Below are 23192 nucleotides of genomic sequence, written 5' to 3'. Positions count from 1 at the left end.
GTATTTGAAAGTGGACTTGCCATTTCTCTCATAATCGTGATAAGTCTTTCAAGTTTTTATGCTGAAGACCAATTAAGTTCTTTCCATCCTTATTTTGGCTATCACTCCTCAAGTGATAGTAATAAGGAATCAACTCAAGGAAAATTTTTAATATCAACTGATTAGGAATTACTACTAGGAAATTTGGATAATCTAGTTGATTGAATATCTGAAGTCAAATCATGTCTTGATTAAGATACCTTTGTATCATTTCCTCTTAAATCTGTGTTAGACTACTTATATCTTTGCAATTCTATATCTCCTTATGGAAACTAATTCGATTTTTCGTCGTTCATTAATGATAAACACTCATAAACACTCATCTTTTTGTAAGAGTGCTTTACTTGTTTGAAAATGTACTTTGAACTTGGAAGAATATTGTTCTAAGAATTCATGTCAAATACACAGTAAAACGTTTCAGGCAGCCTTCATATCCTAATGCATGCATTTTCCCGTACAAATTTGTAGTTATCATTTCATTCAGTCAATCCTTCAATTTCTAAATAGGAAGAAAGCATGTTGAATAATCACCGAGAATTGGCGGAAGTTTGTTAACAAGAAAAGATGGGTAGATATTGAACATGGAAAATGATCATTACAACTCAAAACACAGGCAAGAGTTGACCCTCAACTCTAATATGCTTCTTTCCTGCATGATTTGCCAACTCCAACATATTGGATCAATGGGATAACATTTCAAGAATAGGCATTGAAGCAACCAAATTTCAGTCACATGGCTTAATCTATGGAATGCTCTAAAGATATGCATACAATAAACCCAATTATTCTTAACTGAGGCACTTTGTGTCTGAATAAAGATCGATGCGAGGCATTTTTTCGTTCCCGGCATCTATTTAGACTTCTTTCCTTGTTTCTTTTTTATGACCTCGTCGATATACATTATGCCCTTGCCTTTGTATACTTCTGGCGGCTTACAGCTACGAACTGCAGCAGCAAATTGGTGCACCCTTTGTTTGTCAATCCCCGTGCAGCAAACCACATTGTTTTTGAAGCAAAAGACACGAACAGCTGGTGGAACGGTTAGTTCAACTTCGTGGCTGTATCCCAGTTTAAGATACAAGAGACGTCCTGCTGCTTCTGCTCTGGCTTTGTAACCAACTCCCACAATCTTCAGGAACCGAAAAAACTTGGCCTCCATTATAGTTCCTGCTCACCTATTACGATGGAATTAGCAAACTACTTAGTCTACTGATATTTTGAGAGATCATATATTCCATATTTGTTGGAAACAGAAGAAATAGAAATGGTTAACGTTAAACAAGCAGCAAATTCATGCCTTAAAACTGTAATTGGAAAGGCTCTTTGGAGAATACATCACCAAAATTATAATTTGGCAAGCCAATAAGAATGGGGAGAAAAATACTTGCAATAATAACTTGAGCTCCCACAGGATCATTGGTTCAAAACCAGGTATGATAGTCAGCATTCGAGTGGAATTGAATTCAAAAACTTCTACTCTAAAATTATGTTAACTTGATTAGAGAGATTCCACAACCTGGAACCACGCAACCCACCAACCTATTCATTGTAAGCCCATTAACACCCTCAAATTGTTCGTGTGATAACCTAAGATGAGTGGGATTCGGTTTAAGATTTTCTTCTCCAAAATTCGTCAAATCTCCACCAGACTTGAAAATTGAATTCTTAGGTTGAGATAAATTTATTCACACGAAAGTTTAAAGAGATTAAGTAGTAGATAAAAGATAATCAAGCATCTTCTCAGCCACTCCTCACCCCCATCACACCCTATTGACTCGATCCCCAGCATAAGTAAGCAAATAAATAATTTTGAACTCTGTCAGGAAATCTTGTGGTGGTTACTAGAATCAGATCACATTCAGAGAAAGTAAAGAAGTTGCTTCAATAGGGGAGCCATCCATACAAAAGTTCATGCTGAGTTACAATTCGTATCTCAAGCAATTTGAGAATTCTAAAACTAAAGTCTACAACTGATAATCATCTTCATGGAGAGGCTTTGCAAATAGAAGACCCAGAATGTCAAGAAAAAAAAGAACTCACTAGATTATCTCACGTGTATACATCAGTACTAAACAAAAATGCGACTGTAACTATCGAATCACGGTTACATGCTTGGGCTGGAAAAACGTCGTCACTCAAACTAATTACTCATTGATATCAGACATTCGAACAGCATATTAGAAGATTGACCAATGTATATAAATATAATCGAGATTGTAGCAATCGTAACTGTGCAAAACCTAAAAAACACAAACCTTGAAGTAGGCGGAGTGAGTGAGATTGAGGGGAGGGAGAGAAGACGGAACAGAGGATGCCGTATTGAGGGTTGCAACTACGAGGGATTGGGAGAAGCTGAGATGACTGGGATTGCAAGAGATTGAGGGTTCAAAAAAATCTTCGGGATCTGAAGAATTAGCGGCGGCGAATTCGTCGGGGGTGCGGCAGCACGGGCTGCACTGGCTTGAAATATTGAAGGCGGCTGAACGTGAAGTAGGGTTCAGAAAAGGAAGAAGGAAAGGTAGGATTGCAAAGTAATAATAATAATAAATAAATAAAATACAAGTGAAATTCAAATGTTTTTTTTCTTTTTTTTTTTCTTTTTCTACTTTTGATTTTGTATTTAGTAGATTTATGATATATTTAAAAATTTTAAAAATAAAGAATAAAAAATAAAAAATAAAAAATAAATATACCAAAATTACGAATTAAAATGGTAATTTATAGCTTAAAGTATTTAAAGTTGCAATCAAGATTGGTCACATCATGAGGAGTACAAAAATGGAGTTTGTACTAAAATTGTTATTGAAAGGACAAAGCAGCTTGATATACGAAAGCGATTGCGCGCCAACATCGGGAATTTTCCTGTTCTGTGTTGCAATATATGGAAGTGCTTCCGATCGCATGCAAGATCGGACGAAGTAACAAAGATTACTGCCTGCAAGTCGCTTTCAGTACATGTAACAATCCCACTGACGATCTGAAATGGTTGGATTGAAGTTGAATTTTCCGTTAATCCATTAAGACATGAGCGAATTTAGCTGTTGTTTACAAGGAATAGAAACGGAGCTATGTGGAATCGAAGCTTCAGCAGCAATGCAACGCGCGCGGTGTTGAAGGAGAAGAAATGGGATGCGCTCATCGTCGGCGCCGGCCACAACGGTTTGATAGCCGCCGCTTATCTTGCCCGTGGCGGCCTCTCTGTTGCAGTGCTTGAGAGGCGCCATGTGATCGGCGGCGCTGCTGTTACCGAAGAGCTGATTCCAGGGTTTAAATTCTCTCGCTGTAGTTACCTCCTAAGCCTCCTTCGGCCCTCCATAATCAGGTAGTTGTAGCTCCTCTTTTCTGATTCGATTCACCATTTGTTGTCTGTGAGGCTATTTTTCATTTCATTTCGATGGCGATCGGGATTGAAATTGAAGGGACCTGGAATTGAGGAGACATGGGTTGAAGCTATTGAAACCCATGGCTGCATCTTTTACACCCTGCCTGGATGGTCGTCATCTTCTACTTGGAATGGACGATGAACATGATTACTTGGAGATATCTAAGTTTTCAAGAAGGGATGCAGAGGCGTACCCAAGGTGATTCTCTCTTTATAATATCTTTCTTATCATTAAGCCTGATCATTTAGTTTATCGTGGATTTTGTTGTAAACTTCGTTCGTGGTTGATGAATAGATATGAAAGACAGCTTCATAAGTACTGTAAGTTCATGGATTTTATCTTGGATTCGCGAACTCCTGAAGCATTACATAAGGGTTCATCATTTAATCACCGGTTGAGAGAGAAGGTGCAGAACTCTATTTTCTGGGGTCGTTGTCTCCAGCATGCGCTATCATTAGGACAAAAAGATATGGTGTAAGTAATTTGAACCAGGATAGTCTTTGCTAGGCATTGATTTAATTTGTTACTCTCTGATGCCTCTCTTTATTTAATTTTTGATAGGGAGTTGATAGACCTTCTAGTATCACCAACTGCTAAGGTCTTAAATGAGTGGTTTGAGGTAATAATGGACTTCGTTTACTTGGATTTTGAGAAGTTTATCTTGGTTGTGAGTTCATATTTTAGATGCTAAGATCTGCCAAATGTTTTAAAAGTTTCTCAGATGTTTAATTAGCCAGAGATTTGCTTATGCTTGCTCCATTAAAATGTTAGCTCCAGGGTAGCCTCAACAGTCTGAGTTTCTCTTGCTTTTTATTTGATTCTCTGCCTGGATGGATGTTTTGTGGCTAATAACCTTTTCAATTCTAACCTTATTTTTGGTTCACACAGTCGGACGTATTGAAGGCAACACTTGCAGGAGATGCCATCATTGGGACAATGGTGAGACTTTATACTTCGGTTTAAATTTGGTTCCGTTGCATACTAAATTCATTTGAGCATCATGATTATTAAACATCATCCCCCGCTAACCTAACGGTCCGCTGTAGCAAAGTAAGCTTCAAAAGCCCTTTCGAGATTCTTAGTCAAGCCTCAACGCCCTGCAATCTTTCTAGAGCGCTAACGCCTTGACTCCATCCCCCTTTTCTCTCAGTAGAGAATCTTCTGTGTCATGAATACTAATGGCTCTAGGAATGTGTATCGTCATCATAAATAGATGTAATCGTTGAGATGACCTTACTTGAACAGGACTTGTTCTATAGGTTGAACAAGTACAACTGTATCCTTTATTTCTGAAGATTTAACTACTGAACAAGTACAAGTCATACTAGAAGATCAGCCTTCTTCTATCAATGCAGAATCATGATCAACTCCTGATACAGAACATGATAATAGGAAATATTAGTTTATATTACTGCTAATATAAATGGTACATTGTCTGTTAATCAACCAAAATTTTCATTCCAATTCAGTTTTGGAGATTAAACATTCTAGTTATAATGGTTTTGAAGCTCATCCATCAAGTCAACTTATTTTTTCCTACTTCAAATGATGATTCTCAATTTATCTTTGGCAGACAAGCATCAATAATTCTGGAAGTGGATATGTCCTACTACATCATGTAATGGGAGAAACTACTCATGGTGACCGTAATATTTGGTCGTGAGTATCTCATCTTATAAATATTTACAGTACAGACAGCCAATTTGGCAATTTGAATTAACAATCAGGTTAATGTAATGATATTTATGCAAGCAAACATGTAGGTTTCAAGCGATGTTGGGATTTTATCCTCGAAATTAATTGTATACTGCATGTGCTTCACAGCATTTTAACAATATTCATTGAAGAATATTAACTTTAATTGTAGACATGTTGAAGGTGGGATGGGTTCGGTATCCATGGCCATAAGTAACGCTGCCAAAGAAGCTGGAGTTCATATTGCAACAAATGCAGAGGTATTCTATTACAATATTCAGCTCTTGACAACAACTGGATTTGGTCTTGAAGCAAGTCCATTTACTTTTACTCATATAACTATTAATTAATGACTATTAATATTAGCTTTTTTTTCTTTCCGGATGGGAGGAAAAGAAAAGAAGGGGGGAGGATAGAACCACTATACTATCACGGTCAACTATACTTAATAATTTATCCTATTAAATTAAAAACATTAACCTATTATCCTGATCCTGGGCGGATAGCGGGAATCGAACCCGCATCTTCTCCTTGGCAAGGAGAAATTTTACCATTCAACTATATCCGCATTTTTTTTATCCCCAATGTATAGTATACATCAGTGCAGAGCTAGCCTATTATACTAGGCTATTAATACTAGGCTATTTTTATATAATTTATATATAGATTTAACGAATTCTATAGTTAATAATAGTTAATATATAATATATTTTATACTATACTATTTATATTTATAATATTTGGAATTAATCTTTATAACTAAATTAAGATAAAAAGTCCATTTACTTTTACTCATATACAATATTCATCTTGATGGTCAGGTTTCAGAATTGATGATAGAAGACTCTGGTAGATTAAAGGGGGTTAGTTTATTTTTATTTTCTTGGTCCATCTAGAGGCATCTTCTTATATTCTTATATATTTGCTATATCTTATTAATTAAGGTGTTGCTGGTGGATGGAACACAAGTGCATTCATCGGTTGTTCTATCAAATTCAACCCCCTATAAAACATTCATGGTAGAATGCTTTACATTAGAGATAAAACACATTAACGTCGATTTGTGTTGCTCAGTTTCTCGTCTTAATGTTTCTGTCGTAGGAAATGGTGCCTCATACTTTTCTTCCAGATGATTTTCTACATGCTATCAAATGTTCCGACTATACTTCAGTAAGTCGTACTTGATTATTTTTCTTGCTATTTTTCTGAAATGGAATAATGCCCAACTTCTCAGAACTTCATATTTCCCTTATATTTAGTTGTGAGATCCTTTTATTAGTTTACCATTGCTCTCAGGCTTTTATTATCAAAAGAATCTTTGTGAGATCCCACATCGGTTGGAGAGGAGAACGAAACATTCTTTATAAGGATGTGGAAACCTCTCTCTAGTATAGACGTTTTAAAAACCTTGAGAGAAAAGCCCAAAGAGGACAATATCTGCTAGCTGTGGGCTTGGGCCGTTACAATCTCAACCTTTCTTTAGAAAAGGAAGCAAATGCAAATTTTTTCCTCCACCAAACTGCAATTTGCTCAACTAAAATCATATTTACATATAATAAGGAACCTCAGCCTTTTCTTTTTTAAGTTAAATGAGTTTCACTGTGGTTGTGGGTATGTGGGTATGTGGATCTCTTTTGGACGATCAGGAAGGTATCCCTGCTGGTCTTATTTGCTTAGGTAACTGGTTGGAAAAATATTCACTGATGATGATTGATGAATAAAAAGGGCAAGGGCGTGAGCTCATGTTTCCACTGTTCTTGCATTTATTTAATATCTATAATGCTCTTAAAGTTGTAAGATCCTTTTAAGTCCACCACTTTTCTTGGATTCTTTTAGTTGGGATGACTTGACGAGTTAAAGGCATGACCCTTGCAAGACAGATAGATGACCTTTTCTTTTCCTCGAGTTTGAGTTTTATCATTCGCTTTTAAACTACCATAAAGGAACGTCTTTAAAAGTAATAAAAATGAAAAAAAAGCTAATAATACGTCTTTCCAAATGTTCAATTAGAAAAAGAAGTATTTTGTAGTTACTTTTTTCTAACCTTTGTTCCCATGCTTGGACTTGCTGGCTAGAACAGGGAACAACAAAAATAAACGTTGCTGTTGACAAATTGCCGCAGTTCCATTCTTGCAACTTGAATAGTCAAGAGGAGGTGGGTCCTCAGCATACAGCAACTATTCATATTGGTGCTGCAAGGTAGGAGAGACAATACTATTATCTTCATGTCATTAGTAGCAGCACCAGAATCATTTTCAATATTTGTTTTGCATGCTAGAGAGACTCATCACGTTATGCATACTTTTAATTCTTTTATGACATTGAATGCATTTAACAGCAATTCTGTTGTTAGTGATTGAGATCAATATGAATCGGGGAAAAAAGAAAGGAAAAAGAAAGAGAAGGAGAATCCTCTTATAATATGCCTTGTTTTGAAAAGTAATGCATTTGATTATCATTACAATGCTCACCTTTCGTTCTTGGTCTCTCTTTTAGAATGGAAGATATTGGCAAAGCTTGCCAAGATGCCTGGAATGGCTTTCCATCAAGACGACCTATTATGGAGATGACAATTCCTTCCTCTCTGGACAAAACTGTATCTCCCCCTGGTATTGTAGTTCATATGCTCCCCCAATCACTCTTCTACCTGTTTAGCTTAAGAACTATCCTTGTTTGTTACCGTTCCTAAAGTAGGAAACGTTCCGATTTTAGAATGGAGGATACCGATAAAGCTACGGTATGCTGCTAATTATCCCATTGGCTGTAAATTTTCAAGAGTTTTATTGTAGGTAAGCACGTAGTCAGTTTATTTACGCAGTATACGCCCTACAAACCTTTAGATGGGTGCTGGGAAGATATTACATACAGAGTAAGTTGTTTCTGCATTTGTTCGAACGCTCACTGTGGCTCATTTGTCCATTAACGACCTTACTTTTTTTTATACATGATTGGTTTCATTTTCCCAACCCTTTGAATTGATACTGATCTTTGGACTTCGCTATTTTTTCATTTGTTGTCAGTATGACAAGAATGGCACTCTTATCTTTGTAGGATTTATATGCCCAAAGATGTTTTAAGTTGATTGATGAATATGCACCTGGCTTCAGCTCATCAATCATTGGTTATGACATGCTGACACCACCTGATCTTGAGAGGGAAATTGGTCTGACAGGTAAATCCCAATAAGGAAACCTCATGGTTCATTTTTCTTCTCTCGATTTCTTTGATAATGTGGAGTTTATTTCTGAAAAACTTCAAACTAGAAGTATATCTGAACAAAAAATTAATGTTGAAATCGGAACTCTTGCAAATCACATTTTCCAGTTTCAACATGCTTATCTGCTGAAATTTGAGTAATCTATATAACAGGAGGAAATATTTTTCATGGAGCCATGGGTCTAGATTCTCTGTTCTTGATGCGGCCTGTAAAAGGATGGTAATTCTCAGTTTAAATTAATTCTCTCGTCTTGCTTCAAGTCTATATTGAAGAAAATATCCGTTTCCATGTACTGCAGGTCAAATCACAGGACACCAATTAGAGGACTATACCTCTGCGGTAGTGGGTCGCATCCTGGAGGTGGTGTCATGGGGGCACCAGGTGGCAATGCAGCACGTGTCGTTCTCGGTGATCTGCGTGAGCCATAGCCTTTAGGATTTTGTCACGGTTTATGCCCTCACAACACAGGTCTTGAAATGTAATCAGTATCAGACCATGTCAAGCTACACTATGTAAATGCCATGGTGTTTGAGAAAATTACGTGTTGTGTGCTGCTTTCGTTTGGTCTCTCTATAGAAACCTCAATGAAGCATTCACCTTTATAAACTCAATATTCAATCAATATGATTGATTAATACAGAATAACAGAGACCCGAACCAAGCCGTTAGGTTTTCTATTCCTAGGAATCTTTTGATTCGATCAAACCCTGTTGCATACTCAGCAGGCATCTGAAATTTTTCTGATCAATCTATATGTTCTAGGGGGAATTAATGAGCCAAATGTGTCGTCCATGAGTAAGATAGCTTGTTGACTTGTCTATCCAAGTAATCAGTCATAGCCAACACAACAGATCGAGTAATAATTTGAAGGCAAGGCATCAAAGGAATGCATGCTGAATCGCTTAACCAGCTCGCTTTAAACAGCAAACTCAACCCCGCCAACCAGAAACTGTTTTGGAGACAAAGTTGATAGAATTCGAGGCTGTTTCTAACCTGCAATGCCAATACAACGACATCAACATGTATTAATACTAAAGCAAATAAAGCAATCGACAGTTTTATGGATGCAAGAGAGAGAGAGCACTTGGATATTTCTTCAACAGCCTTCACCACTTCAGCAGAACTAGTCTCTAGCACTTGACCACCAGAAATGATTTCATCCAAAATAGAATGCATCTGCATGAAAAGTTTTATTCGTATTATTTCCAATTTAAATGTTCAGAAGAATGCCTTGATTGTCATGCAGTACTTCCAACCAAACAATGTTATGTCATGAACTGAGTACACTTGGCCATTTCAAAAAACAAACTTGAGAAACAAACAACAGACACCACTTGTTTCCTATTCTATGTGGCATTGCGTGCGTTCCCACATCTACATTTATGTGTTGCATTAGAGAGAGAGAGAGAGAGAGAGAGAGAGAGAGAGAGAGAGGACCTTGGTGTAGTTGAACACTAAGTCGAGCTCACATACATTTTTGAAGCACTTGTCCAATGTTTCTACAAAAACTGACAAAGTAGGGCTAATCATATCACTGCACTACATACCTTAAAGTATATTACAACAAACTTCTGAAGATCTACATTCAAATGCATTCAAATATGACTGATTGGTTCGATCATGTGCATTCCACTTTAAAGGCGCATATCACTTAATGATAAGTTTTGATGATTTAACATTATAGTTGGTTCAATTCTCTTCAACATTATAGTTGGTTCAATTCTCTTCGAGTTATGCAATTACTCTGGCCTCTTCAGTGAGAGAATTCTAAGCCCAAACGCTTCACCATTTTTTGTACTTATTACTTCTCACCACTTCTGTTACTTACATACTAAAGAATGCCAAAACATAACAAGATAATATCCAATTTGAAGCTTGAGGGACCAAGGTGTAGGTCCTCATTGATGCCTTGGAAGAATGTAAATAATATTTATATCAAAGTTGATCCAGAGGTCACTAATCCATCACATATAATATTGGAAGTACCTTGGATCAGGTCAAGCATGGCAAGCTCATTCTCAGAACTGTTAAAGACAAACACGAAATAAAGAGTTGCGAAGTGTTTGTATACAAGACGAGAGTCCTGCAGCAGAAAGAAAAAGCCAATCCCAACGGGTCATTTGAAGACAAAGTTAAAGCAATTCCGGTACAAATAAAGGCACATAAAACTAAATTCATCTGGCACTGATCACCCAGGCCACTCTTTGCGCTGCTATCAGTTGAACAAGACCAATCAACATTAATTTTTGACAAATATCTAGCTTCTCCAAGAATCATCAATGCAATACATCCTACATATGGTACTAGAAGGAAATTGTTACAAGGAATCATGCGATCAACGAAAAATTACCGGACCGAAGATGGACTCCGCCTCGACGAAATTGCTCACGTTCTCAGCTCGACTGCAAAGTACTGTACCAAACCAGAAAACAAAAGAAATCAGAATCAAAATATAGGTTAAGTAAATAATAGTGGCGAGAGTGGATCGTTTTTCGTAATTTGCAAAAATCTAATTGAAATACAGAAATGACAACCTCCATGGACGCTGCGAATGAGCTCCTGCTGCTTCTCGACGGGCTGAATTCAAGAATTCATCATCAGACAGATCGGGCATTTAATTGAAGTGCCTCAAAAATTACAAAAAAAAAAAAAAAAAAAAAAAAAAANACTTAGCAAACCGAGGCTTGCCCTGGGTATTCATCACTATCACCGCACGTATCATGGTAGGCCGAACCCCGAGCACTCCGGTTGATTACAGCGCTGTATCGCACGGTTTGTACCGCCTGGATCTAAGAAATTCTCGTGCCGATTGACTAGCGAAACGAAATCACAGCAATCAATTTCCCGCGAAGAAAATGGGGAATAACGTCCGGCCCCAATGGGCCGAAGTCGAAAATTCAAGGATTGGGCCTGGGCTTGGGCCTCAAAAACGAAAAAGATCAGACCCAGTTGTCTTCTTGGGCTAACTGAAAAGCTAAAACTGCCCTAACGGATTCGTCGAGACGGATGCAAAAAATTCGGGGAAGAGAGACGCAAACAAGAACTTCAGATTCAGTATCATGTCTTCTGAACTCGACGGCGGCGACGACGACGAGATAAGCCCCATCTCTGTGATCCTTCCGGCGGAGGAAGCTGGTATAAACAAATTGTCTTTTCCAAATGACGGTGTAGCATCTGAATTGCAGCACCATTTCATCCGTTCAATCAACTCGACTCTATCAATCAGGCAGCTACCTTCCCAAGGACTCTCATTCCAGCTCTGGCCGGCGGCGACTACCCTCGTCAACCTTCTCGACGATCAACGCTCTCATCCTGAAACCAACCCTCTCACGGCCACTCTCACCGCCTCACGCGACGGTTCGGAACGTCGAACTCTGAAAATTCTAGAGATCGGCTCCGGAACCGGATTAGTCGGAATCGCCGCAGCCGCCACTCTCGGAGCACAAGTGACAGTAACCGATCTCTCGCACGTGATCTCCAACCTCCAATTCAATGTCGAAGCCAACGCCAGCATTCTGGCGGCGAACGGCGGTTTCGTTCAGGTGGCGCCGCTTCATTGGGGAGAGGCCATTGACCCCGAATTGATTGGGCGAGAATTTGATCTTATATTGGCTTCCGATGTTGTGTACCATGACCATTTATACGACCCTCTTATCCAAACGCTGAGGGGGTTTCTCTTAGGCGGAGGAAACCCCAAAATGGTGTTTGTGATGGCCCATTTACGGCGGTGGAAGAAGGATTCGGGCTTCTTCAGGAAAGCGAGAAAGTTGTTCGAAGTGGAAGTCTTACATACAGATCCTCCACCGCCAGGATCGAGAATCGGAGTCGTCGTGTACCGTTTTGCTGCCAAGCAGAGTAAGAAACTGGCCATTGGTTCATCAAACCAAGGTTGATCACGAATTAATCTTTTGAATCCATCATCATTTGCCTTCTGCCCATGATAACATTTGTAAAAGAGAGATTATTCAATTTTGATCTTATTAGCCAATTAGAAACTCTGAATTTCTGTCATTATTCTCTGCCCATTGGTTCAATATTGCATCATTTCAAGGTAATTTACATCTATTCTGGCTATGAAAAGAGAAATTTGATCAAAAGCTTCTGTTTATGGTTCATCACTTATTTCTGATCTGAAAAAAGGGTTTAAACATAATGCCAGGACTAAACTTAGTTCATGCAAATTAGAGATCCAAAGAATGAGACAGACCCTTCTAAGCTGATGAAACTGAGATGGGCATTGGCTCTTCCGGTGCCACCTCTGGGCCTGAATGTCCGTTCATATGGCGGCAAGGCTTGTCGCTGAACTCCCAAAACTTGGCGGTTTTCAGGTCGTCTATTGCCATCATTTTTGAGAACTCTTCATGGTCGTAAGTTAGAGTGGCTTTCCCCCCAAATACACTTGGAAGGTTTTCCATGTCGAAGAAAGATTTCATTAGCTCTACACTGTTCTGGTTGTTGGGGTATAGAAAGTGTACTTTCTGAGCGGTCTTTGAGTCAATAAAGTACTCGATAGCCTTCCAAAAGAGAGATTTTAGAACCAAAATCGACTTCAAAGTTCAACATTCATTCAGTAAGGAAGTAAAGACAGCTTCGAATTCTAACCTTCCAGAAGGCTTGAAAGATTCTTGGAGGATTGTAGAGAAAGGAAATAGCAAGCCTTTCTGGATAGTGGCTCTGCAGTATGTTAATTATCCCCCGTGCTGCTTTGACAGAGATGTTGGTGTTTATTGTAAATCCAGTAAAGTCTATCAGCCACGATATCTGTTCTTGGCCATCGCGAAGGTTCATAATGGTGTTCTCCAAAACATACACTACATGCCGGACATTGTCTTCTGGCGAGTTTGTATTCTGAAATTTCACCAGGAAACCAAGTCAATTTTATTATTATTATTTATTTATTTCTTCGTTTAAATTAAAGTTTAATCTTTCAACTTTTATTTTTGAATTTATTAAACAACTAAGTTTGAAAACTTATTTAACATAGTTTTTCTTTCAACCATGCTTTGTTTCACAACGATGCTATTATGGGAATTTATAACGCAAATACTAATCATATTGATTTGGTTAAAATTGGTTCTAAATTTTGATTTTGTACTAACCCTAGAAAATCTTAATAAAATACCTGCATCCCAGGCCTGGATATGAGCACAGTTCGACCAAAACGATCGTAGAAATTTGCTCTAAAAGATTTGCCCGTTTCACCTTCATGTGCCACTTCGTGCTGCATCACAATGAAAGTTTGTGATATATAAAGTGAATATGTGTCTATTATCGCTTATCACTCACGATTGCTCTTATTAACATAGTTCATTATAGGAAGTTCTAAGTATAATCAAAATTATTAATCACATTTTGTTTTCTCTTAATTGAATATTAGGAAATAATAATAATAATAAAATATCATTGTTACTACTATTATTAATGTTTCAAGATAAATTCTATTTGATAGGAATAATGCAGATTTAGATTTTTCCTTGCCCAAAAAAAAAAAAAAAAAAAAAAAAAAAAAAAAAAAAAAAAAAAAAAAAAAAAAAAANTAGATTTTTCCTTGCAAAAAAAAAAAAAAAAAAAAAAAAAACACGTCTATTGACTTGAAAGCACGCTGATTCAAGATTCATGGAAGACACATGTCTATTGACTTAAAAGCACGTTGATTCAAGATGAGCTGTAGAGAAAGAAAATAAGTGGCAAGATAGCATGTGAAGATTTTTTGGTTGAACTATTGACGATAATTGATGTATATATTTTTAGATATCTGTTTTGGATAAGCCCATAAGATCATTTATGAGAAGGAAAGGCAGAGAAAGTCTGAGATGGATAGGAGGGTGGAGAATGATTGCAAGACAACTTTCGGCCTGGAATGTAGGTAACTATATCCCTTCATGCTACAATAAGCCTACAAATCTAAATTTACGATACTAATAAAAAAAAGAAGTAAACACAGTCCTAAAATTTGGACCATTTTCCTAAACAAACTGAAATGTTCCCTTTCTTAAAGAATCTACCTTCTAATTTTATGAGACTATCGGAAGTCAATATATATATAGTCCTAAATTTCCACGGGGCTTGAGATTGAAGAATTTTCAGCATCTAAATGGTTAGGAATAAGCTTTTTTCCTCTTTCTGTGTGACACTAGTTTGTTCTCGCAAGTTGGAATTACTTCGATCAGAAGTTTAGAAGGCAATCTTCCCCCTCTTATAATGATATAAACACACATTCGTACTTAGAAGTAGCTCAGAGAGTTTAAAGAAAAGGTAAAGAACTTAAAGATTGATATCAAACTAACCCATCTGATTTCCTCTGGCTTATAAGTTGCCCTCCATTTGAGTGAGTCATCCAGCATTTTCTTTGACTTGTGAACATCCCAATTCCGAGCTACCAAATATCTCCGAAGGCATGCATCATCACAGTACTTTAAACTATGACCGGATAGATGCCCGAGTGCCGTTCTTAGTTCATTGATCTGTTCATTACAGATCATAAAAAAAGCGTTCAATTCATCACTTCTGTCTCTATAAAATTACATTTGAAAGAGGGAAAAAAAAAAGAGGTTAAAAGTAGCTGTCTACCTTCGCATCCTGCTGTGAAGAATCATCGATTTCACCATTGTTTTGGGAGCCCCTTCGTTTAAAAAGAAACATGTTGAATACGCACAGAGCAAATTCAACCTACAACATTCAGAAGGCTATCATACATATAAAAGACACTGTAATCTACTTTTAAGGGCTCAACTAATTATTTCAGCACTTGCAACAAAACACTAAATATCATGGTCCACTGCGTGTTCAAAATAATTATGAGTAAATGAGGGATTGGAGGATTGTCAAGTATTGAAGCTTGACAAATTTGGTTGAATGATGAACTAAGGCAACCTCCCCCACACAAAATAGAACAAACGAAAATCGCGGAAAATGATAAAAACAACAATAATATTTAATTCAAGAAGATTAAAGGTCATTGAATGCGAAAGCGATGGGGGAAAAAACACCGACAACTCTACAGAGCAATCGAAAGATTCAGATATCTGCAGTGTAAAATTACCAGATACATTGATCCACACACCTCCGCGAAATAAACGCTACTCCTAGACTCAGAGTTAGTCAACGAGAGAGGCTTACAGATCAATCCGAGAGGGAAATTAAATAAAACAAAACAAAGCAAGAGATGATACATTTGAATAATGCAAGCCAAATAGCGAAATACGGAGTCAGCGTTCACCGATCGGTGCCGTATTCAGAAATGTACCAAATGAGAACAAAGAAAGTCAAATTTAATTTTCGATCGGCTAGAAACGCATTGCCTGCTAATTGCAAAATAAAGATCTCTAACAGGAGAACGAACTAACCTGAGGCAGCGATCGGGAGAGAGGAGCGAAAAGGCGCTTCTCAGAGCAGAAAATGAGAGGAAGAAGAAGAAGAAGAACTCCAAAGACTCATAAGTTCTTCTCGGTTCACTAATTAGAATTAACAATTCTCCCGCGTTCAACGTGATAACTACTTTGGTCTTTAAAAATGTTTTTTTTTTAAAAAAAAGAGAATATACAATTTTCCCTCGAGTATAATGTTTTTAGGAAATTGTTCAGTTTGATCGTAAATAGAATTTCATAGTATTTTTTTACTATTTTATTACGGTAATAAAAATCTATTTAATTTTAGATAATAAAAAATTGCTGTTAACTCTTTTATTTTTAATATGTTAAATTACTACAATAATTTTAACTAATTTTCTCATTTATGTAGTATATTTTTTAGTTTATTTTGTAATAAATTTTATAATTATTCTAAAATAAATATTAGTAAATATTTAGTGTAACTTATATTTCAAAAATCAAGCATATAGTAGAGTAAATTATATTAAATAAGATAAGTATATTATAAAGTTGTATAAACTTTTTTTATTTAACTTTTATTCATTGATATAAATAATAGGCATTTTAAACTTTTTAAGTTTATTTAGTTGTCATTATTAATTATTATTTTTACATAAATAATTAGAAAAATCATTTATAAATGTCATATCTAAAAATTAAATATTAATTTGTTTATTTCGCTCGTTTTAACCATTTGAAAAAAAATTAGCAGATAAAAATAATTTTTATCAAGAAAAAATCAAACAAAAAAATAAATACCTAAAAGGAAATCTCAAACCCACGCACAAAACACAAATAATTACAAAAAGAAAATGAGTTAGAAGAGCTAATAAAAAAAACAATAATAACATAAATAATCCAAAAAATTTAAATATATATATATTTGAAAAAAATAATAATAAAAGAATTAAAAAAGGAACAAAAAAATCGAAAATAATAAATGATTTGAGAAATAAATAATACAAAATAAACTTCATAATCACATCAACACTTTCCCTACCTATTTAGTAGAGATATTCATGAACCAAATTGAAATATTCATGAATCAAATTGAATGCTTTCTTGAACCCATAGATTAAAATCACACAATGTAAGATGTAAAAGGGACTTATGGTCTAAATACACGTTTTTTCAGTGAAAGATTCGACCCACATCAACTAAATAAGTTGACTTTACCCTCGGATTAGTGAAATTTTATTTAATTAATCCATTACATAATTAATTAGTATATATATATTGGTGTGGCAGATTTTTTCGGGCATTAGATTGCATTTATTTCTTATTTTTTTCAGGGAAAAGTCTCATTTGGGTGACGAGATTTGCTTTCTAGAGATATCATCGCTACAACGTTGACAATGGCAGGCAAAATTTTTGCATTCCTGCTTCTATATTGAGTTGATCAATCCATAACAGATACATAGACATGATCCAAACATTTCCTTTCTGCTATATAAATACTCACATCCAACACACTCAAATGTTTAGTTTTTGTTACCTTTATGTGGGTCTCCTTTTACAAGAAAGTATGTATGAGCCTTTCTGTCGTTTATTCATACCTGATCAACATCGAATACTCTTAGTTTTGTCCCACAGTTAGGTCGGCTTGATAGTCGAGCTCATGCGTCCCCTCATCTCGGCTTTAGCAGCACTTGACCTCCTCGTGGCCGCATACTAAGGACCCAATAGGTTCCTTAAGTGGCATGGCCAAATGGCATCTACTGAATGAACCCATAAATATTCGATCCAAATAGATTCGATCCACTAACCTCCCTCTTACCTTATTGATTGCTCTACCATCATTGAGCTACGGGTCATTTCCATGTATCTTCCCCACTAGCAAGGGCCATCACCTGGATATGTTTCTCTAAATGATTTTCATTGTCTTAAAAGAATATGACATTTAAACTCTTTGAAGCTCATTATCAGCACACACCAACACCTGTAAATCAACATAAATAGAGAGACACGGGTACAGAGTATCTTGTTGGCACACAACAATCTGAAAACAGAGGACTAATATAAATGGAAAAGAGACAGACCAAACTCACATATGTTTCTCTAAATGACTTTCATTGTCTTAAAAGAATATGACATTTAAACTCTTTGAAGCTCATTATCAGCACACACCAACACCTGTAAATCAACATAAATAGAGAGACACGGGTACGGAGTATCTTGTTGGCACACGACAATCTGAAAACAGAGGACTAATATAAATGGAAAATAGACAGACCAAACTCACATATGAACAAACGACAAAGACGAAACCTGAACTTGAATAATATTTCATTTCTAACATCCGAGAAGACATTACCATAAATGCAAAAATGTAGGACATACATTATCTTACAGCCGGTCACTAAGCAAAATTCCAAAAACACGAACAGACTTCCATTCTATTGCAGTCGCTCATTAGTATAGATACCGTCATCCTCTGAAAAACCAGGGCTACCTAAAACACAGCCAGCCACAATGTATTCTGTTGCAAGTTACATAACAGTAATGATCATCATACCATTGCAAAAATCCAGTACTGTTACACCAAAATAGAACACGCGAAACAATTGCAGCGTGGAAGTGGAATACAGAGAACATCAGTTCATAACAAATGGGAAGACGGCTTAAAATTTCGAGATGTTGTGCTAAATTAAGCAAGAATATAAGAAATTAAGTTACCCACACGGTCAGATTACTCTTGGGACGACACAGCACTTTGACAAAAATCAGCAGATCCAACAGCTCATCCATGGCGAAGTTCATATCATCCTTTGATCCGACCCGAACCAAATTAGTTTCCTTTATGCATGTTCCATTTCTCTATGTGTTTTACAATGTGACGATAATAAAATGTTGAGTATCATATACAGACTTAGACCCCGACCATCATACGGCGCACATAAAAAGAAGCCTCAACCCAGGGTACTCTTGTCATTCTTTGAATAAAATGAACACAGAACTTGAATGGGAAATCAAAATAACTTGTATTATTTTGGTCCGGCCTAACAAATAAATTATTAATTTTCCATGATCGAGCTTCCCGAGAGGAGACGACGACTAATACAAAGCTATGAAATCGATATCTTCCAAGCGTTGTGCGAATGATAATTCTAATAAGAGATTAAAAAAATTAGTAGTTGACATGACAAATCTCGGTCAAATTACCCTCAAGCCTATATAACCAAATGAAACTTTACTGTACAGCTGTATGAATATTAGCGAAGGGATCCTATTAAGCAAATTAAGATTGTATACCGGCTAGATTAATGAAGATTAGTCTTAGCTCACGTATTACTCTTACAAACGCGGTTGCTTCAACCTTCCTTACACGTTTATCTATGAATTGATTGAAATCAAAGAAATTGTTAATACCTTTCGGACCTTAGAAAGGAGCACGGTTGAGCGAGAGCGATCGAGCATGCAAGCAGTTGACGGCAGCTACGCATAATAAGCACAGAAATAAAGAGAAAGGGAATCGGAACACACCAGAGAGGAGGAATCCCGGGCAATTCCCGTGCGATCCCTCCTCTAAACCCAAAAATCTTTTTTTCCATTAACGTAGTTGACCTGCCATGCAAGCGCACCTGTCATGGCAAAGGTCGGATGACAAAGATCGACCAGAAACCGCCTCCCTACCAATATAGGGAGGTTTCGTCCTGATATCTTATACATCCATGACACACTAATCAAATCAACCTTCCTTGGATGCAGCTGCCGAACATCTCCCAGCGTTGGAGCGAACGCGACGGATCGTTCTCTCCTCGCTTTAACATAGAAGCTCTACAGCCGTCTAGAATTAGGAATCCATTCCGATTGGGAACATCAACGCAGAAAACCTAGAACATCCGGTGAGAATCCTTTAGTTACGTATGACGTTATTCAACGCCGCAAAAACCGGTCCCGATCACTGTAAACACAGATTCCAATCAGAACGAACGGCGACTGGAATTGTACAAGACACGAACCTGAATTTGGATTTCCGCGTAAAGAAAGCGCCGTTAGCAACCGGAATTTCTGATACGCATCCGACATACCGCAACGATGGAAAGAATCCCCAAATAAAGCACAGCAAGAAGACCTATAACGAGGACCGGTGAAGGGAAAGCAGAAATGGGATGAGAACGGCGGGAAGGAGCCCTAATGTATTATATATGGGGACCAAGTGAAATGCACCGCGTGGATTGAGCGATACGGGTACAGATCAACGGCTGAAAACTCGTAACGTGGAATAATAAAAGTCCCGAGGCGGTAGAGGCAAGTTAAAACGGGGATGCGTTCGTTGACAATTGATCATCAATAGCGTTGTTTCCAAGCGACCTTATGCTCGCCACGTCAACGATTATCCAAAATCGTTTTTCTTCGAATTAAATATTCGGAGATGTACGGCTTAGAACAAAGACGTTACGCATCTTTAAAATAATCGGGCGGGTGTGTAGATCGACCCCTAGACCGACCCGACCCGACCCGAATTATAGAGATTGGGTTGAGTTAAATTAGCATAAGAAACCGAATATATTCGTTTTGGGTTCCGCATCTTTAAAATAATCGGCATGATGTGTACATCAGGCCACATCAGGCCCAAGACCCACCTGACCCAACCCAACCCGAATTATAAAGATTGAGTTGAGTTAAATTAGCATTAGAACCCGAATATATTAGTTTTGGGTTGGACAAAACTTCAACTTTTGAATTGGTACAACAAAGATGGTCGACTCTGACCCAACCTGCACCTCCCCTAGCAAGTGACTTGTGCAACTTCTTCTAGGGATAGGTAGGGATAGGTGGTGGCGACGACGACGGTAACATTCCGGTGGCGGCGCCCCGTGTGGTGGTCTAACTCCTTATTATCACACCCAATATTCTTCTAATTAATTTACAAAATGCAAATTTAGATTTTATACAAACTAACTTCTCATGACAACAAGATGACAAAGAAAAACATGACATAATACAAACGAGTATGAGACGAGATCATTGTTCTTAGCAGTTGGAGTGAGTTTGATGTCGAGCCTTCTCCTTCTCCTTCACTTCGCTCCCTTGGCTTTTATCATATTCTTCAAAGCATAATTCAAACAAAACAGTAATTAAAACACTAAATCATCATATCATCATTTAATTAGCGAAAATGCATAAGAATTTAATTACCACGTTTCTTTTCATTCTCAGCCCCCTCCTCGGTTGACTTAATCCATCTATAAATCCCTCCAAATCCTTCATACTCGCTTCGGCACGCGTACGCTAGCCCGAACGAATCAGTCATTATATCTCTGATTTTACACACATTTTACAAAATTAACCTTTTAAAACGGCCCCATAAACTGACCCATGCAACTAGAAACGAGAAAGATCTAACCCAGTCTGCTTGGCGGTGTTCTTAGAGTCATCCATGTTCTGTGGGTTCTGATCAGGTGCGGTGGAGAAACCGATCCGTTGACGGGATCGGAGCTCAGGCGCGTCTATACGGCGGAGCTGTGGCGGAAGAGGTAATGTGAGCACGATCGGCGGTGGACTGCGGCCGAATCGGATTGCATTTATCATATTTGCTTCTGAAGATAAGTGGAAGAATAGGTGGAAATCTTCCCCAACTTGATGAACGCTACACTTGGAAAAATTTCAGGTTGTAAATGTGACACGTGGAGTAAGTATGACACGTGTGACTTTCACACAGTTGAAATCTTGCGTGGCGTTGACGTACCCGAACTTTCTTCCACTGTAGTTTAAACATGACACGTAGTCCTGCGTGGCGATATCCCGTGAATGTTCATTGTTTAATGATAGATAAAATATAAAAAAATTTAATATATAAACAAAAATAATAAATACAAAAAAATAAAAAAGAATTCCGACCTGCCACGCTACAGTCCTCTGCTGGGTGAGGTTTTTTTATTAATTTGTGTTCATTATTTGTTTTTAAAGAGATTCAAACATACATCTAGAATATGGAGCTATTTCTCTAATTTTTTATTTTTAAAAAAATAAATCCGACCGTATTCAAACCAGCCACCTAAACGACCTTATGCTTGCCACATCATCAACGATTATCCAACCTCGTTCCTCCTCGAATTAAATATCCGGATATGTACGGCTTATAACAAAGATGTTATATGCATCTTTTAAGTAATGGGCAACAGCCCAAACAAGAGTGTACATCGAACCAAACTGGATTGAATTGATTAACATGATTAACATACCGAACCGATTAACATACCGAACCGAGTTAAATTGACTTCCAAACTCAAACACATTCGAATTAACCCAAGGTGAGAACTGGTCCTAAAAGTATCCTCAAACCAACTCAATCTAATCCATGTAGACCCCTAACTAGTTGAAACCCTTACAGGGATGAGTGAAATCAACGGTGGTGTTTTGGTGACTAGCGATTGGTGATAAGCTCAGCAGCAAATTGTTAGAACAGAGAACATAAACAATTCTTAGAACATAAACAATTCTTTTATTAATTCTAAGCATGGTAATTAATGTACCGCTTTTACCAAAAAAAGATAAAAACCACAACGATAAATACACATCCTTTATAAAAAGATAGACCACAACGATAAAATCATTGAACATACAAATATCTAAAAAATATCAGCAGAAAAAATCCAAAAAAAAAACAGAACTCTATAAAGACTAGAACTTTATTTGAAAAAAAAGTTGACTAGACGAGTAATTCCTAACCGATGATCCATCTTGTCGGAGATGGAAGGAAGAACGAAGAAAGCAAGAGATAAGGTAATCGTTGGTCCAACCCCTTAACATCACATCCAGTATTGTTCCAATTAATTTACAAAATGCAAATTTAGATTTTATAGAAACCAATTTCTGACGACAACATGACAAAGAAAAACATCAGACATAATACAAACGAGATTCAGACAAGATCATTGCTCTTAGCAGTTGGAGTGAGCTTGATGTCGAGCCTTCTCCTTCTCCTTCACTTCGCTCCCTTGGCTTTTATCATATTCTTCAAAGCACAATTCAAACAAAACAGTAATTAAATACACTAATCATCTTCATAATTTAATTAAGGAAAATGCATAAGCATTTAATTACCAGGTTTCTTTTCATTCTCAGCCCCCTCATCGGTTGACTCGACCGATCTATAAATCCCTCCAAATCCTTCTTCCTCGCTTCGGCTCGCGTACGCGTGCCCAAACGAATCAGTCATTAGATCTCTGCTTTAACAACACACATTTCAAAAAAATTAACCTTTTAACATAACCCATAAACTGGCCTATGCACACAGAAACGAGAAAGATCTAACTCAGTCTGCTTGGCGGTGTTCTTGGAGTCATCCATGTTCTGTGGGTTCTGATCAGGTGCGGTGGAAAAACTGATCAGTTGACGGGATCGGAGCTCAGGCAAGTCTATACGGCGGAGCTGCGGCGGAAGAGGTAATGTGAGCACGATCGGCGGTGGACTGCGGGCGAATCTAATTGCGTTCATCATATTTGCTTCTGAAGTCAAGTGGAAGAATCGTTTAATATAAAA

General features: G+C 37.3%; 7 protein-coding genes, 1 long non-coding RNA gene and 1 other non-coding gene across 14 annotated transcripts; 2 read left to right on the top strand and 7 right to left on the bottom strand.

Annotated features, from left to right (window-relative positions):
* Positions 1-590: 590 nt before the first annotated feature.
* On the bottom strand, positions 591-2566 carry LOC111803085 (60S ribosomal protein L6, mitochondrial). The gene is made up of 2 exons (XM_023687355.1): positions 2295-2566; positions 591-1214 (listed from the first exon to the last, which is right to left on the bottom strand). Exon 2 carries the CDS (start codon positions 1196-1198, stop codon positions 890-892), a length of 309 nt encoding a protein of 102 aa, XP_023543123.1. The 5' UTR covers positions 1199-1214; positions 2295-2566; the 3' UTR covers positions 591-889.
* A 286-nt stretch (positions 2567-2852) lies between these two features.
* On the top strand, positions 2853-8945 carry LOC111803600 (pyridine nucleotide-disulfide oxidoreductase domain-containing protein 2-like). 3 transcript variants are annotated; one of them, XR_002816401.1, is made up of 16 exons: positions 2854-3361; positions 3459-3620; positions 3717-3896; positions 3984-4041; positions 4311-4361; positions 4996-5081; positions 5290-5377; positions 5939-5980; positions 6062-6136; positions 6219-6287; positions 7198-7316; positions 7614-7726; positions 7907-7986; positions 8138-8289; positions 8487-8553; positions 8633-8892. XR_002816401.1 is itself a non-coding variant. In XM_023688088.1 (16 exons), the coding sequence occupies exons 1-16, from the start codon at positions 3108-3110 to the stop codon at positions 8760-8762; spliced, it is 1695 nt and encodes a 564-aa protein (XP_023543856.1). In that variant the 3' UTR covers positions 8763-8945. The 3 variants fall into 3 exon arrangements, 2 of the variants coding, with proteins under 2 accessions (XP_023543858.1, XP_023543856.1); XM_023688088.1 differs by having other exon boundaries at positions 3108-3361; positions 8169-8289; positions 8633-8945; XM_023688090.1 differs by lacking the exons at positions 8138-8289; positions 8487-8553; positions 8633-8892 and having other exon boundaries at positions 2853-3361; positions 7614-7854.
* On the bottom strand, positions 5615-5685 carry TRNAG-GCC. The gene has a single exon. It is a non-coding gene; the product is annotated as a tRNA-Gly (tRNA).
* LOC111803603 (AP-3 complex subunit sigma) lies at positions 8910-11206 on the bottom strand. The gene is made up of 7 exons (XM_023688094.1): positions 10989-11206; positions 10869-10912; positions 10685-10746; positions 10321-10417; positions 9772-9842; positions 9419-9510; positions 8910-9327 (listed from the first exon to the last, which is right to left on the bottom strand). Exons 1-7 carry the CDS (start codon positions 11054-11056, stop codon positions 9264-9266), a joined length of 498 nt encoding a protein of 165 aa, XP_023543862.1. The 5' UTR covers positions 11057-11206; the 3' UTR covers positions 8910-9263.
* Positions 11207-11246: 40 nt separating this feature from the next.
* Positions 11247-12389, top strand: LOC111803602 (protein N-lysine methyltransferase METTL21A-like). Its single transcript, XM_023688093.1, has one exon. The coding sequence runs from the start codon at positions 11394-11396 to the stop codon at positions 12225-12227; it is 834 nt and encodes a 277-aa protein (XP_023543861.1). The 5' UTR covers positions 11247-11393; the 3' UTR covers positions 12228-12389.
* LOC111803601 (phosphatidylinositol transfer protein 3-like) lies at positions 12174-15751 on the bottom strand. 2 transcript variants are annotated; one of them, XM_023688092.1, is made up of 7 exons: positions 15681-15751; positions 14905-15003; positions 14622-14798; positions 13457-13555; positions 12937-13182; positions 12542-12848; positions 12174-12265 (listed from the first exon to the last, which is right to left on the bottom strand). In XM_023688092.1, exons 2-6 carry the CDS (start codon positions 14974-14976, stop codon positions 12546-12548), a joined length of 897 nt encoding a protein of 298 aa, XP_023543860.1. In that variant the 5' UTR covers positions 14977-15003; positions 15681-15751; the 3' UTR covers positions 12174-12265; positions 12542-12545. The 2 variants fall into 2 exon arrangements, with proteins under 2 accessions (XP_023543860.1, XP_023543859.1); XM_023688091.1 differs by lacking the exon at positions 12174-12265 and having other exon boundaries at positions 12315-12848.
* Positions 15752-17053: 1302 nt separating this feature from the next.
* Positions 17054-19837, bottom strand: LOC111803736. 3 transcript variants are annotated; one of them, XR_002816420.1, is made up of 2 exons: positions 17753-19837; positions 17054-17643 (listed from the first exon to the last, which is right to left on the bottom strand). It is a non-coding gene; the product is annotated as an uncharacterized LOC111803736 (long non-coding RNA). The 3 variants fall into 3 exon arrangements; XR_002816421.1 differs by having other exon boundaries at positions 17054-17554; XR_002816422.1 differs by having other exon boundaries at positions 17054-17554; positions 18045-19832.
* A 523-nt stretch (positions 19838-20360) lies between these two features.
* Positions 20361-21275, bottom strand: LOC111803316. The gene is made up of 3 exons (XM_023687658.1): positions 21055-21275; positions 20847-20968; positions 20361-20755 (listed from the first exon to the last, which is right to left on the bottom strand). The coding sequence occupies exons 1-3, from the start codon at positions 21237-21239 to the stop codon at positions 20682-20684; spliced, it is 381 nt and encodes a 126-aa protein (XP_023543426.1). The 5' UTR covers positions 21240-21275; the 3' UTR covers positions 20361-20681.
* A 1046-nt stretch (positions 21276-22321) lies between these two features.
* LOC111803315 lies at positions 22322-23163 on the bottom strand. Its single transcript, XM_023687657.1, has 3 exons — positions 22966-23163; positions 22755-22876; positions 22322-22665 (listed from the first exon to the last, which is right to left on the bottom strand). The coding sequence occupies exons 1-3, from the start codon at positions 23148-23150 to the stop codon at positions 22592-22594; spliced, it is 381 nt and encodes a 126-aa protein (XP_023543425.1). The 5' UTR covers positions 23151-23163; the 3' UTR covers positions 22322-22591.
* Between the last annotated feature and the right edge of the window lie 29 nt (positions 23164-23192).

The sequence above is a fragment of the Cucurbita pepo genome, chromosome LG10 (assembly GCF_002806865.2).
Source record: "Cucurbita pepo subsp. pepo cultivar mu-cu-16 chromosome LG10, ASM280686v2, whole genome shotgun sequence".
Classification (NCBI taxonomy): Eukaryota; Viridiplantae; Streptophyta; class Magnoliopsida; order Cucurbitales; family Cucurbitaceae; genus Cucurbita; species Cucurbita pepo.
Note: the sequence above shows the minus strand (reverse complement) of the source record. Positions and strands in the feature narration are given on the sequence as shown.